Source organism: Oncorhynchus kisutch, linkage group LG15 (genome assembly GCF_002021735.2).
Source record: "Oncorhynchus kisutch isolate 150728-3 linkage group LG15, Okis_V2, whole genome shotgun sequence".
Lineage (NCBI taxonomy): Eukaryota > Metazoa > Chordata > Actinopteri > Salmoniformes > Salmonidae > Oncorhynchus > Oncorhynchus kisutch.
In genome coordinates this window covers 60,934,301-60,949,993 of record NC_034188.2, presented here as the reverse complement: position 1 = coordinate 60,949,993, position 15,693 = coordinate 60,934,301, and the positions used below count along the sequence as shown (strand labels likewise).

The 15,693-nt window shown below is 44.4% G+C and overlaps 1 protein-coding gene across 2 annotated transcripts; it reads left to right on the top strand.

Annotated features, from left to right (window-relative positions):
* The first annotated feature begins 1,454 nt into the window (after positions 1-1,454).
* Positions 1,455-12,168, top strand: LOC109906071 (pannexin-1). Of its 2 annotated transcripts, XM_020503726.2 has the most exons (8): positions 1,455-1,913; positions 2,061-2,176; positions 2,300-2,484; positions 4,773-4,959; positions 5,070-5,170; positions 5,244-5,463; positions 8,046-8,390; positions 11,405-12,168. In XM_020503726.2, exons 1-7 carry the CDS (start codon positions 1,733-1,735, stop codon positions 8,385-8,387), a joined length of 1,332 nt encoding a protein of 443 aa, XP_020359315.1. In that variant the 5' UTR covers positions 1,455-1,732; the 3' UTR covers positions 8,388-8,390; positions 11,405-12,168. The 2 variants fall into 2 exon arrangements, with proteins under 2 accessions (XP_020359315.1, XP_031646552.1); XM_031790692.1 differs by lacking the exon at positions 11,405-12,168 and having other exon boundaries at positions 1,504-1,913; positions 8,033-8,197.
* Positions 12,169-15,693: the final 3,525 nt, after the last annotated feature.

Below are 15,693 nucleotides of genomic sequence, written 5' to 3'. Positions count from 1 at the left end.
TCCGTCTGGCCACTACCATAAAGGCCTGATTGGGGGAGTGCTGCAGAGATGGTTGTCCTTCTGGAAGGTTCTCTCATCTCCACAGAGGAACTCTGGAGCTCTGTCAGAGTGACCATCGGGTTGTTGGTCACCTCCCTGACCAAGGCCCTTCTCCCCCGATTGCTCAGTTTGGCCGGGTGGCCAGCTCTAGGAAGAGTCTTGGTGGTTCCAAACTTCTTCCATTTAAGAATTATGGAGGCCACTGTGTTCATGGGGGCCTTCAATGCTGCGGAAATGTTTTGATACCCTTCCCCAGATCTTTGCCTCGACACAATCCTGTCTCTGAGCTCTCCGGACAATTCCTTCAACCTCATGGCTTGGTTTTTGATCTGACATGCACTGTCAACTGTGGGACCTACTGTGGGACAAGTTTGTGCCTTTCCAAATCATGTCCAATCACGTTGTAAAAACATCTCAAGGATAATCAATGGAAACAGGATGCACCTGAGCAGAATTTCAAGTCTCATAGCAAAGGGTCTGAATACTTATGTAAATAAGGTATTTCAGTTTTTTATTTGTAATACATTTGCAAAAATGCCTTAAAAGCTGTTTTCGTTTTGCCATTATGGGGCATTATGTGTAGATTACTGAGTTGTTTTTTAAAATCCATTTTTAGAAAAAGCCTGTAACGTAACAAAATGTGGAAAAAGTCAAGGGGTCTGAATACTTTCTGAAGGCATTGTATAAAGACGAGAGGGCCTGAGAGTAGGTGGCAGTATAGAGAGTGGCCTGAGGGACGAGGGGCCTGAGTGATGAGGTCTGCAGATGGAGGACACTCCGTGACCCCTCTCTCTCTCCCTCAGGCCTCACGGAAGAGCAACAGCTCTCATCAGACACAGTAAAAACATGCAGCTACAGTGCATAAAGAGAGGATGGAAAAAAAACGTTTCTTTCATGCAAGCCTGTGTAAGTGCAGTGTCCTGTAGACGTTTTGCGAGTGATTCAGTGAAGGTAACACAGTGAAAGACATTGGGAGGAAAATGAAAGAATAAAGCAAGCAAGAGGCTCTCGAGTGGCGCAGTAGTCGAAGGCACTGCATATCAGTGCTAGAGGCGCCACTACAGACCCTGGTTCGATTCCAGGCTGTATCACAATCGGCCGTGAATGGGAGTCCCATAGGGCGGCGCTCAATTGGCCCAGCGTCGTCGGGGTTAGGGTTTGGCCAGGGTAGGCAGTCATTATAAATAAGAATTTGTTCTTAACTGACTTGCCTAGTTAAAGAAAACAATTAAAAAATGAAGTATGGAAAGATCACAGAGCTTAGAAACACACACAAAAGGAAGGATCTGAAAGGGTTCTTGCTATCTGGGCTCCTACCTCCCATTGAAGTTGACATTTTAAATGGTTAAGGAGACGGTAAGGGTTAAGTTTAGGGTAGGGAGATCCCAAGAAACCGAGTTTGTCCTACCCGAGTTTGAGACACCCCGGAAGGGACATCAAAGCATTTTAATTGGTTAACAGCATTTGCCTTGTTGTGCACCGCCAAACCAGATACTTTATTTAGCTAGCTAAATTCATAGCATGGCTTGATTGATTTATATAGTTTGGTCAAGCGTACACGTGACACACTAGTTACATTAACTTTTCAATGGTGCGTCTTTCAGTTTCAACTTTAGCGTTGTCATTTTGAGCGAGGGTAAACACGTTTAGAAACGAAACCGTGGGTCGATCTGCTAAGACAGCAGAGTCAGAGATGGCTATCGCCCACGTTGCTACAGAGTATGTGTTCAGTGATTTCCTCCTGAAGGAGCCGGGTCAGGGAAGGTACCCCGCCGTGCGCACTGAACTAGCCGTGGACAAGATGGTGACGTGCGTAGCGGTGGGACTCCCTCTCCTCCTCATCTCTCTAGCCTTCGCCCAGGAGGTCTCTGTGGGTGAGTAGGTCACAGGTCTGTGTGTGTGTGTGTGTGTGTGTGGTGGGGGGGGGGGGGTTACGTGTTTGCGATGAATTAATTATTAAATCATAAATGCTGATATAATTTAGTGATTATTATCTCTGTGTGTTTCTGTCTGTCTTTCAGGTGTTCAGATCAGCTGTTTCCCTCCAGCTAACTTTTCCAGGCGCCAGGGCATATACGTGGATTCCTACTGCTGGGCAGCCTTACACACTCGAACACTACAGTTATGGCAACACAAGGTAACCTACACTTGCAGACTATCCATAGGGCTACACAAGGGCAAACACAGAGAACTAATACTTGCTCTCTCTCTTCTCTTTCCTCTCGCCCTTTGTCCACCCTCCTCTCTCTCCCTTTCCCAGTTCTTCCCCTATATCCTGCTGTTGGTAGCAGTAATTATGTATAGTCCAGCAGTTTTCTGGGGTTTCTCTGCCTCGCCTCTGCTTCAGTCAGACCTCAGCTTCATCATAGAAGAGCTCGACCGCTGCTACAACCGTGCTGTCACTCTGGCTAAACGCATGGCCACTGCTGGGGAACACACAGACAGGTAGGCTGACTGGGTTGGATTCATTAGGCATCAAACAGACTGAAAGGCTGGAATGGAATTAATAGAACGTCATCAAATCAAGTGTTATGTCACATGTGCCGAATACAACAATACAACGTTACCGTGAAATGCTTACTTACAAGCCCTTAACCAACAGTGTAGACCTTACCGTGAAATGCTTACTTACAAGCCCTTAACCAACAGTGTAGACCTTACCGTGAAATGCTTACTTACAAGCCCTTAACCAACAATGCAGTTCAAGAAATAGAGTTAAGAAAATATTTACTCAATAAAAAAGTAACACAAATAACAATAACGAGTCTATATACAGGGGGTACCGGTACCAAGTCAATGTCTGGGGGTACAAGTTAATCGAGGTAATTTGTTTATGTAGGTAGGGGTAAAATTTGCTCCCAAGTGGCGCAGCGGTCTAAGGTACTGCATCTCAGTCCAAGAGCCGTCACTACAGTCCCTGGTTTGAATCCAGGCTGAATCACATCCGGCAGTGATTGGGAGTCCCATAGGGCGGCGCACAATTGGCCCAGCGTCATCTGGGTTTGGCCAGGGTAGGCTGTCATTGTAAAAACAATGTATTTATTTTTTCATAACTGACTTGCCTAGTTAAATAAAAAATTTAATAATGTGACCATGCATAATGATAAACAGTGCGTAGCAGCAGTGTAAAATCAAAGGTGGGGGGGGGTGTGTTAATGTAAATAGTCTGGGTAGCCATTTTGATTAATTATTCAGCAGTCTTATGGCTTGGGGTTAGAAGCGGTTAAGGACCCTTTTGGACCTAGACTTGGCACTCCGGTACCGCTTGCCGTGCGGTAGCAGAGAGAACAGTCTATGACTTGGGTGACTGCGGTCTTTGACAATTTTTTGGGGCCTTCCTCTGACACCGCCTAATATATAGGTCCTCGATGGCAGGAAGCTTGGCCCCAGTGACGTACTGGGCCGTACGCACTGCCCTATGTAGCGCCTTACGGTCGGATGCTGAGAAATTGCCATACCAGGTGGTGATGCAACTGGTCAGGATGCTCTCGGATGCAGCTGTAGAACTTTTTGAGGATCTGGGGACCCATGCCAAATTTTTCAGTCTCCTGAGGGGGAATGGGTATTGTCGTGCCCTCTTCACAACTGTCTTGGTGTGTTTGGACCATAATAGTTTGTTGATGTGGACACCAAGGAACTGTCTTGCTCACATTGAGGGAGAGGTTGTTGTCCTGCCACCACACGGCCAGGTCTCTGACCACCTCCCTATAGGCTGTCTTATCGTTATCGGTGATCAGGCCTACCACTGTTGTCGTCAGCAAACTTAATTATGTTGTTGGAGTTGTGCTTGGCTACACAGTCGTGGGTGAACAGGGAGTACAGGAGAGGACTAAGCACACACCCCTGAGGATTAGCGTGGCAAATGTGTTGTTGCCTATCCTTACCACCTGGAGGCAGCCGTCAGGAAGTCCAGGATTCAGTTGCAGAGGGAGGTATTTAGTCCAAGGGTCCTTAGCTTAGTGATTAGCTTTGTGGGCACTCTGGTGTTGAACGCTGAGCTGTAGTCAATAAACAGACTTCTCACATAGGTGTTCCTTTTGTCCAGTTGGGAAAGGGCAGTGTGGCGTGCGATTGAGATTGCTTCATTTGTGGATCTGTTGGGGCGGTATGCGAATTGGAGTGTGTCTAGGGTTTCCGGGAAGGTGGTGTTGATGTGAGCGATGACCAGCCTTTCAAAGCACTTCATGCCTACCATCGTGAGTGCTACAGGGCGGTAGTCATTTAGGCAGGTTACCTTTGCTTTCCTGGGCATAGGGACTATGGTGGTCTGCTTGAAACATGTAGGTATTACAGACTCGGTCAGGAAGAGGTTGAAATGTAAGTGAAGACACTTGCCAGTTGGTCTGTGCATGCTTTGAGTTCACGGCCTGGTAATCTGTCTGTGAATGTTGACCTGTTTAAAGGTCTTGCTCACATCGGCTACGGAGAGCGTGCTCACACAGTCGTCTGGAACAGCTGTTGCTCTTATGAATGCTTCAGTGTTGCTTGCCTCGAAGCGAGCAGAAAATGCATTTAGCTCATCTGGTAGGCTCACGTCACTGGGCAGCTCAGGGCTAGTTTTCCCTTTGTAGTCCGTAACAGTTTGCAAGCCCTGCCACATCCGAGGAACGTCAGAGCCGGTGTAATACACATGGAGACCGTTTGAAGTGTTTGATACTGTTCCGTTAATTCCATTCCAGACATTACTATGGGCCTGACCTCCATCACTGCTAACTCTCTCTCCCTCTCTACAGTGGTGCGTCCGACCCTACTGAGGGGTGTTTCATGTACCCGGTGGTGGAGCAGTATCTGCTGACCAAGAGGAGGAGTGTTGTGTTGTTGTGGCGCTACCTGCTGTGTCGAGGCCTCAACCTGCTCACCTTGCTTTTGGCCTGTGTCTACCTGGGCTACTACCTCTGCCTCGCATCCCTCACTGACCAGGTAACTAACCCTGACCCACTGACCAAGTGGGTCTAGTCATAACTCACAACATAAATTAGGGTCAGTTATCTGGCTAACTAATTGGTCATAAATTGTGATAATCCCCACAGTTCGGCTGTTCCCTACGCACCGGACTCCTGGCCAATGACACCTCGATCCCCGACCAATTACAGTGCAAGCTGGTCGCCGTGGGCGTTTTCACTTTGCTAAGGTTTTTATGCCACCTTTTTAGCAAGTAATTGTTGTTCCCTTTTTAAATGAAGTTGACTGGATTGTGATTTCAGCTTTGTTAACCTGCTGGTGTACGCCATGCTGGTTCCCGTGGTGATATACTCCACTCTGCGCCCTTTCTTCCAATCACACACCCATTTCCTGGAGTCCTACCAATCACTGCCTACCACCGGTGTTCTGCCGCTACCCCAGGGGCAATGGGATGACCTGACACTCTACTTCCTTTTCCTGGAAGAAAACCTCAGCGAGCTCAAGTCCTACAAGTACATGAAGGTGTGTGTGTAGCTCTGTGTTATAGGTGTTGGATTTTCAAGTTTTTATTGTCACATGCACAAGTACAGTGAATCTTGCTTGCACTTCCCTAACAATGCTGTAATGAGTATCAGTAGTATGATAGAGAATAGTCAAGTAGAACAAAAACATAAGAAATAAGAAGAACTTAAGTAAGCTATATACAGTCAGTTGCAGGGTCAGTGCCAATACCACATTTATAATGTGCAGGGATTCTGGAGTGGTGGGGGTAGATATGTATAGGGTTAATGTGATTAGGCATCAGGACATGCAATACCAGTCAAAAGTTTGGACACAACTTATTCCAGGGTTTTTTCTTTATTTTTACTATTTTCTACATTGTAGAATACAAGTCAAGACATCAAAACTATGAAATAACACAGTCATGTAGCAACCAAAAAATATAGTTTACATTTGAAATTCTTCAAAGTTTTGCCTTTTGCCTTGATGACAGCTTTGCACACTCTTGGCATTCTCTCAACCAGCTTCATGAAGTAGTCACCTGGAATGCATTTCAATTAACAGGTGTGCCTTGTTAAAAGTTTTTGGGGAATTTCTTTCCTGAGCCAATCAGTTGTGTTGTGACAAGACAGGGGTGGTAATTCAGAAGATAGCACTATTTGGTAAAAGACCAAGTCCATATTATAGAAAGAACAGCTCAAACAACCACCCTTCATCACTGTCAAATGCTCCCTAAAACACTTCAGCAAGCAGGCCTTTCTAACCGACCTGGCCCGGGTATCCTGGAAGGATATTTACCTCATCCCGTCAGTAGAGGATGCCTGGTTACTCTTCAGAAGTGCTTTCCTCTCCATCTTAAATAAAAATTTAGAACTAAGAACAGATATAGCCCTTGGTTCACCCCAGACTTGACTGCCCTCGTTTTGCATTCGTATCGAATAGCCCCCGCGATATGCAACTCTTCAGGGAAGTCAGGAACCAATATACTCTGTCAGTTAGGAAAGCTAAGGCTAGCTTTTTCAAGCAGAAATTTGCATCCTGTAGCACTAATTCCAAAAGGTTTTGGGACACTGTAAAGTCCATGGAGAATAAGAGCACCTCCTCCCAGCTTTCCACTGCACCGAGGATAGGAAACACTGTCACCACTGATAAATCTACTATAATCGATCATTTCAATAAGCATTTTTCCATGGCTGGCCATGCTTTCCACCTGGCTAACCCTACCCCGGTCAACACCTCAGCACCCCCTGCAGCAACTTGCCCAAACCTCCCCCACTTCTCCACCCAAATTCAAACAGCTAATGTTCTGAAAGAGCTGCAGAATCTGGATCCCTACAAATCAGCTGGGCTAGACAATCTGGACCCTCTTTCTAAAATTATCCCCAGAAATTGTTGCAACCCCTATTACTAGCCTATTCAACCTCTCTTTCGTATCGTCAGATTCCCAAAGATTGGAAAGCTGCCGCAGTCCTCCCCCCCTCCTTAGACCCAAACTGTTATAGACCTATATCCATACTGCCCTGCCTTTCTAAAATCTTCGAAAGCCAAGTTAATAGACTATGCAATCTGGTTTCCAGGGTCCTAAACGATATCACAACCGCCATCGATTAAAGACCGTACTGTGCAGCTTTCTTCATTGACCTGGCCAAGGCTTTCGATTCTGTCAATCATCGCATTCTTATCGCATTCTTATCGGCATACTCAATAGCCATGGCTTCTCAAATGACTGCCTCGCCTGGTTCACCAACTACTTCTCAGATAGAGTTCAGTGTGTCAAATCGGAGGGCCTGTTGTCCGGACCTCTGGCGGTCTCCATGGGGGTGCCACAGGGCTCAATTCTCGTGCGGACTCTTTTCTCTGTATATATCATTGATGTTGCTCTTGCTGCTGGTGATTCTCTGATCCACCTCTACGCATGACGACACCATTCTGTATACTTCTGGCCCTTCTTTGGACACTGTGCCAACAAACCTCCAAACAAGCTTCAACGCCATACAACACCGTGGCCCCCAACTGCTTTTAAATGCTAGTAAAACTAAGTGCATGCTCTTCAACCGATTGCCACCCGCCTGACTAGCATCACTACTCTAGACGGTTCTGACTTAGAATATGTGGACAACTACAAATACCTAGGTGTCTGGAAAAATAGAAGGGTTTTTGAAGCCATTAAATGGCTATTTAGCAGTCTCATTGCCTGGGTATGGAAGATGTTCAGGAGCCTGTTGATGTCAGACTTTTTGCTCCGGTACCGGTTGCTGTGTGGAAGCAGAAAGAACAGTCTATGGCTTGGGTGGCTGGAGTCCAAAATTTTCCGGGCCTTCCTTTCACACCGCCTGATAGAGAGGTCCTGGATGGCAGGGAGCTTGGCCCCAGTGCAGTTGCCATACTAAGCAGTGATGCAGCCAGTCAAGATGCTGCAATGGTGCAGCTGTGTTAACATTTTGAGGATTTGAGGGCCATGCCAAATCTTTTCAACCTCCTGAAGGGGAAGAGGCTATGTCATACCTTCGTCACGACATTTGCGTGTGTGTGTGTGTGTGTGTGTGTGTGTGTGTGTGTGTGTGTGTGTGTGTGTGTGTATATAATATAGCTCTGTGTTGTAGGTGTTGGAGTTGCTAAGAAGGAGGGGGGTATGTGAGGGCGAGGACTTTGATGCCATGGGACTGCTTCAGATGCTGTGTCTGGTGAAGACTGATGTCACAGATGGAAAGAGGAGCAACACAGCTACCTCCAAAGCTAGTGACAATACCTCCAATGATAATGCTGTCCTTAATGCTAAAGCTAATGACAACCCTATTGCTAAAGCTAGCCATATTGCTAATGCTAACCCTGCCGCTGGGGAGTCCAGCAGCAAGGCCCAAGTCCCCAGTCCAGCAGCAAGGCCAAAGTCCCCAGTCCAGCTTCTCCAGACCCAGGCTGATGCCAGACCAGTGCCACTGAGATGACAGGTGAGTCTGAATCAAATTACATTTTAATGGTCACATACACATGGTTAGCAGATGTTAATGCGAGTGTAGCAAAATGCTTGTGCTTCTAGTTCCGACCGTGATGTAAAATCTTACAGGTTATCTAACAATTTCACAACAGCTACCTTATACACAAGTGTAAATATTTGGCTGAGTGATGGCCGAACAGCATAGGTAAGAGGCAGTAGATGGTGTAGAGTATATACATATGAGATGAGTAATGTAGGGTATGTATACATTATATAAAGTGCCATTGTTTAAGTGACTGGTGATACATTTGTTACATCCAATTATTAAAGTGGTTAGAGATTGAGTCTGTATGCCTTGAGATAGAAGCTGTTTTTCAGTCTCTCGATCCCAGCTTTGATGCACCTGTACTGACCTTGCCTTCTGGATGATAGCGGGGTGAAAAGGCAGTGTCTCGGATGGTTGTTGATGATCTTTTTGGCCTTCCTGTGACATCGGGTGGTGTAGGTGTCCTGGAGGGCAGGTAGTTTGCCCCCTGTGATGCGTCGTGCAGACTTCACTACCCTCTGGAGAGCCTTACGGTAGTGGGCGGAGCAGCTGCCGTACCAGGCGGTGAGACAGCCCGACAGGATGCTCTCGATTGTGCATCTGTAAAAGTTTGTCAGTGTTTTAGGTGACAAGCCACATTTCTTCAGCCTCCTGAGTTTGAAGAGGCGCTGCTGCGCCTTCTTCACCATGCTGTCTGTGTGGGTGGACCATTTCAGTTTGTCCGTGATGTGTACGCCGAGGAACTTAACTTTCCATCTTCTCCACTGCTGTCCCGTCGATATGGAAAGGGGGGTGCTCCCTATGCTGTTTCCTGAAGTCCACGATCATCTCCTTTGTTTTGTTGACGTTGATTGTGAGGTTATTTTCCTGACACCACACTCCGAGGGCCCTCACCTCCTCCCTGTAGGCCGTCTCGTCAAGTCTACCACTGTAGTGTTGTCTGCAAACTTGATGATCAAGTTGGAGGCGTGCATGGCCACGCAGTCATGGGTGAACAGGGAGTACAGGCGAGGGCTGAGAACGCCCTTGTGGGGCCACAGTGTTGAGGATCAGCGGGATGTTGTTTCCTACCATCACCACCTGGGGGCGGCCCGTCAAAGTCCAGGACCCAGTTGCACAGGGCGGTGTCAAGACCCAGGGTCTCGAGTTTAATGACGAGATTGGAGGGTACTATGGTGATAAATGCTGAGCTATAATCGATGAATATCATTTTTACATAGGTATTTCTCTTGTCAAGATGGATTAGGGCAGTGTGATTGTGTCGTCTGTGGATGTTAAGGGAATTTTTGCCTATAATGACTAATTATGTATACATTTCAATCAGGCCTGACTAATCAGAATACCATTATGTTACTGTACATGTATGAATTTTCTCTCTTGATCCCAGTACTGAATATAATGTAGTGAATGTGGTCAAGAGTTTAGAACGATGACGGTCTGTTCCTTGGTACAAAGGAATTAATTATCTCCAGACTGACTAGAACGCTTATCTACACTGGTTGACCTTGGCTCTAGGCGAGGAGGGAAGGCTTGAGAGCTATAGAGCATTTCTACCAGTGTCAAGAAGAGACGGAACATTTAGGAAACTCTGATGTCATTTTCAGTTTATAACCTGTGGTAAAATGTGTAAGTACTCTGTACTCTCTTGAATAAAGGCTGTTACTTGACTTTTAAGACCGGGCTCTGTCCATTCCTATAAAATAAGGGCCTTACAAATTCTTATGAATTGACAGAGTGTTTAATTTTAATTGGGAATTAAAACAGAGGAATTAAATTCCTTCAACAGTGGACCTATTGGGGCAGTAAGCAAATTGGAGTGAGTCTAGGGTGTCAGGTAGGGTGGAGGTGATATGATCTTTGACTAGTCTCAAAGCACTTCATGATGATGGAAGTGAGTGCTATGGGGCGATAGTCGTTTAGCTCAGTTACCTTAGCTTTCTTGGGAGCAGGAACAATGGTGGCCCTCAAAGCATGTGGGAACAGCAGACTGCGAAATGGATTGATTGAATATGTCCGTAAACACACCAGCCAGCTGGTCTGCGCATGCTCTTAGGACACGGCTAGGGGTTGGAATCCGTGATTGTAATCCGTGATTGACTGTAGACCCTGTCACATACTTCTCATGTCTGAGCCGTTGAATTGACTCTACTTTGTCTCTATACTGACGCTTAGCTTGTTTGATTGTCTTGTGAAGGGAATAGCTACACTGTTTGTATTCGGTCATGTTTTCAGTCACCTTGCCATGATTAAAAGCAGTGGTTCGCGTTTTCAGTTTTGTGCGAATGCTGCCATCAATCCACGGTTTCTGGTCGGGGAAGGTTTTATTAGTTCCCGTGGTTCACCGAATCAGAGTATACATCAATGTTTGTCTGAGGCTATCCGGATCACATCCCAGTCTGCGTAATCAGATTGGTCGGACCACTGTTGAACAGACCTGAGCACGGGCGTTTCCTGTTTTAGTTTCTGTCTATAGGCTGGGAGCAACACAATGGAGTCATGGTCAGATTTGCCGAAAGGAGGGCGAAGGAGGGCTTTGTGTGCATCGCGGAAATTAGAGTAGCGATGATCCAGAATTTTGCCAGCCGGGTCGCGAATTCAATATGCTGCTAAAATGTAGGGAGCCTTGTTTTCAGATTGGCCTTGTTAAAATCCCCAGCTACAATAAATACAGCCTCAGGATATGTGGTTTACAGAGTCCAATGAAGTTCTTTCAGGGCCGTCGATGTGTCGGATTGGGGCGAGATATACACGGCTGTGATTTATAATCGAAGAGAATTTTCTTGGTAGATAATGCGGTCGGCATTTGATTGTAAGGAATTATAGGTCAGGGAAAGAAAGGACAGGGAGGAGAGGAAGGAAGGGGAGAGGAAGCTAATTGGAATTATAATGAAATTACAAACTATTCTACAAATAAAACAAATATCGGATTTGAAATTTGTAATGTTCTATTTGACCCCCAGAATTTTCTGCTCTCTTGCCAGGCAACAGTGGAATGGAAGGCGGAATGACGAGGGGGCGGTCCGACAGCGAATGAGCTGATCGTTGCCATGAAGGAACAGCCCCAGTGGGTTGAGGGACACTAGGAACCAGAGTGGTTCTAAGACCCAGACACTCAACAAGCCATTATCTAAACAACTCAGACTAAGGATTAGAAGAGATGTCTTGATGTCAATGGGACACTTAACTAACGCCAGTGGTACTAGCAAACAATGCCATGAAGTCGCTTTGATGTGATCGGGGATTTGAATTGGACACGCAGTTTCTGGGTATTTTCCTATATGTGAAGCCATACTGCCCAAGGTGTATTTGTGTGTGGTGGTGGCAGCATACTGTATGCAGAAGGGTCTAACTATGGTACCACTGAGGATTTCCTACACAGGACAACTTGATACAGCTGTTGATAACAAAAAAAGCCAGAATATTATCAAAGTATTATGTAATTACATGAAGAAATAAGGGGAGATCGTAGCTATATTAAATACAATTCACAAGTTGATCGTTTTCAACTTTAAATGATTCTGATGGGCTATTTGACATCATTTCAGTCAATTGGAGGTGTACCTGTGGATGTATTTCATGGCCCACCTTCAAGCGCAGTGCCTCTTTGCTTGACATCATGGTATATCAAAAGATATCCTCCACAAGTCCTCCACAAGTCTGGTTCATGCTTGGGAGCAATTTCCAAACACCTGAAGGTACCACGTTCATCTGTACAAACAATAGCACGAAAGTATAAACACCATGGGACCACACGGCTGTCATACCGCTCAGGAAGGAGACACGTTCGTCTCTTAGAGATGAACGTACTTTGGTGCGAAAGGTGCAAATCAATCCCAGAACAACTGCAAAGGACCTTGTGAAGATGCTGGAGGAAACGGGTACAAAAGTATTGATATCTACAGTAAAACGAGTCCTGTATCGACATAACCTGAAAGGCCACTCAGGAAGGAAAAAGCGACTTCTCCAAAACCGCCATAAAAAAGCCAGACTACGGTTTGCAACTGCACATGCGGACAAAGATTGTACTTTTTGGATCAGTCCTCTGGTCTGATGAAACAAAAATAGAACTGTTCGGCCATAATGACCATCATTATGTTTGGAGGAAAAAGGGGGAGGCTTGCAAGCCAAAGAACACCATCCCAACCATGAAGCACAGGGGTGGCAGCATCATGTTGTGGGGGAGCTTTTCTGCAGGATGGACTAGTGCACTTCACAAAATAGATGGCATCATAAGGATGGACAATTATGTAGATATATTGAAGTAACATCTCAAGACATCAGTCGGGAAGTTGAAGCTTGGTTGCAAATGGGTCTTCCAAATGGACAATGACCCCAAACATACCTCCAAAGTTGTGGCAAAATGGCTTAAGGACAGCAAAGTCAAGGTATTGGAGTGGCCATCACAAAGCCCTGACATCAATCCTATAGAAAATGTGTGAGCAGAACTGAAAAAGCGTGTGCGAGCAAGGAGGCCTACAAACCTGACTCAGTTACACCAGCTCTATAAGGAGGAATGAGCCAAAATTCACCCAACTTATTGTGGGAAGCTTGTGGAAGGCAACCCGACACGTTTGACCCAAGTTAAACAATTTAAAGGCAATGCTACCAAATACTAATTGAGTGTATGTAAACTTCTGACTCACTGGGAATGTGATGAAAGAAATTAAAGCTGAAATAAATCATTCTCTCTACTATTAGTCTGACATTTCACATTCTTACAATAAAGTGGTGATCCTAACTGACCTAAGACAGGGACTTTTTACTAGGATTAAATGTCAGGAATTGTGAAAAACTGAGTTTAAATGTATTTGGCTGAGGTGTATGTAAACTTCCAACTTCAACTGTCTGTTTAACCCTTTATCATGGTTGGTGTCTTGAGGATTTGTCCAAAATCATGCAACATAAAATATTACTTTTCTATCCTTGCAATTTTGGCAGTGTAAATTATATTTGTGATATATTGGCATTAATCTGTTAAATTAGACATCGAATCCTGTAGGAATCCTGGATCTAACCATTTGACCTTTAAAAAAAAAAAAATCTATAGAGATCTCAGAAATGCAATATAACTTGTAACATTTTGTGTGGATCTCGTTATGTTATGGGGTGAAAACGGTTTATGGGCACACAAATCCAAAATGATGTATGTAATTGCAAGATCGGGTGCTTCTAACCGAAAGTCACCTTGCCTTTTATATTTAAAATGTACATTGATACTGTCATTAACGTGGTTCTTCAATAATTATGCATAATATTTGTTGGATGTGCATTTGGTGTCCAGCTGATCAATTACGCTGAGATATTTTCAAATATCATCTGATGAAGGAAGGAATTTAATGAATGACAGTCAAATGACAAACAGCTGTTGTGATAGCGCATGAGATGCAACAACTGCCCAAGTGCTGGAAAAAAAGGTGTTTGGGAGGAATGTCAAGAATGCATTTAGAACAATATTTACTCTGGTGATATCCCTAGCGAGTTGATGTTGATCATCTGTTGTCTGCTTGATTTACAGCAGGTTCTCCTTAGATTCAACAGAGAAAGCATTAAGGTAATGAGTTCATGTTTTTGTGCCTTGGATTGGACACAGTCTGTGTGAAATTGTGTAGGATAGATTATTGTGCAAAACCCATTGCTATTCCTATTCATTCTGGATATAATGACAAATTACATAACCTAGTGGCAATGTAATATGATCTGGTAATGAAATGACGAATACATTGTTTTCCATATTACACCTGCAATTTTAAACAATACAAGGGGCTTGAAGTAGTCTACATTCTCATTATAAAAACAGATGGTGAGATTAATGCTACCCCTATTTTGGGATTTAGTATGTGTCCCTGCATCAGGCCACAGCCTACAGAAAAATCACCATGCATGCATCCAATTTATTTAGTCATGCAATGTCTACATTATCAATTTAGTTTATGTAATAATATTTTGAATATTAATGCATTGGCAAGGCCTAAAAAAATGCATTATTCTCAAAGTGGCAATGGCCTACTTTTTGCATTTTGGAGGGAGGGGTTCTACAATGAACATAAATATGAATGCAACATGTGAAGTGTTGGACCCATGTTCCATGAGCTGATATAAAAGATCCCAGAAATGTTCCATACGCACAAAAAGCTTATTTCTCACAAATTTGTTTACCTCCCTTTTAGTGAGCATTTCTCCTTCACCAAGATAATCCATCGACCTGACAGGAGGTCAGGCATAATCATTACACAGGTGCACCTTGTGCTGGGGACAAAAGGCTACTATAAAATGTGAAGTTTTGTCACACAACACAATGCCACAGATGTTTTGAGAGTGTGTGCAATTGGCACGCTGGCTGCAAGAATGTCCAGCAGAGCTGTTGCCAGGGAATTTAATGTTCATTTCTCTCCCATAAGCCACCTCCAACATTGTTTTAGAGAATTTGGCAGTACGTTTAACCGACCTCACAACCGCAGACCACGTGTAACCATGCCAGCCCAAGACCTCCACATCCGGCTTCTTCAGAGGAGTTTACATGTCTAATAAAGCCCTTTTGTGGGGAAAAAACTCTGATTGGCTGGGCCTGACCCATCACTGCACCCCAGCCCAGTCATGTGAAGTCCATAGATTAGGGCCTAATCAATTTACTAATTTCCTTATTAGAACTGTAACACAGTAAAATCTTTGAAATTGTTGTGTTTGTATTTTTGTTCAGTACATTTTAGACCCTATATGTACAATTGGAGGTCCTTGAAAATTACAATTAATCGCTTGAAAAAGTCCCTGAAAGTCCTTGAATTTGACTTGCAGGGTTCTTTATGAACCCTGCTTAAAGGATTATAGTCCAATGTTGTTGTATAGGTGGAGTTATGGGCCAATTTGCATATACTTTTATTACTCTAAATACACATGGAACTGCTTGAAAATAATTTTTATTTTAGTTTCAAACCATTTTGATATCTTGATCCAAATGTCACACATTGGCCCCATTATTTATATAAAGACCCAGAACTGTTATTTTTATATGTGGCGTATGCGGTGTGGAGAAGTCCTTTTTAGTCTAGAAATAGGCTTTCTGGGCCCAGAAGCCAGATTGTGATGCATATATTAATGTGGATAAACCAAATTAAATATTTGTTCTTATCAAATGCATTTGCAACATCATTATTCCCATTTGGACAGGTTACAGTGACAACAGGAGGAATGGGAACCTAAAGGCAGTATAGCCTTTTAGAAAATGGGAGGGACTCACACACACACAACATAAAAGTCCATGTAGAAAAAACGT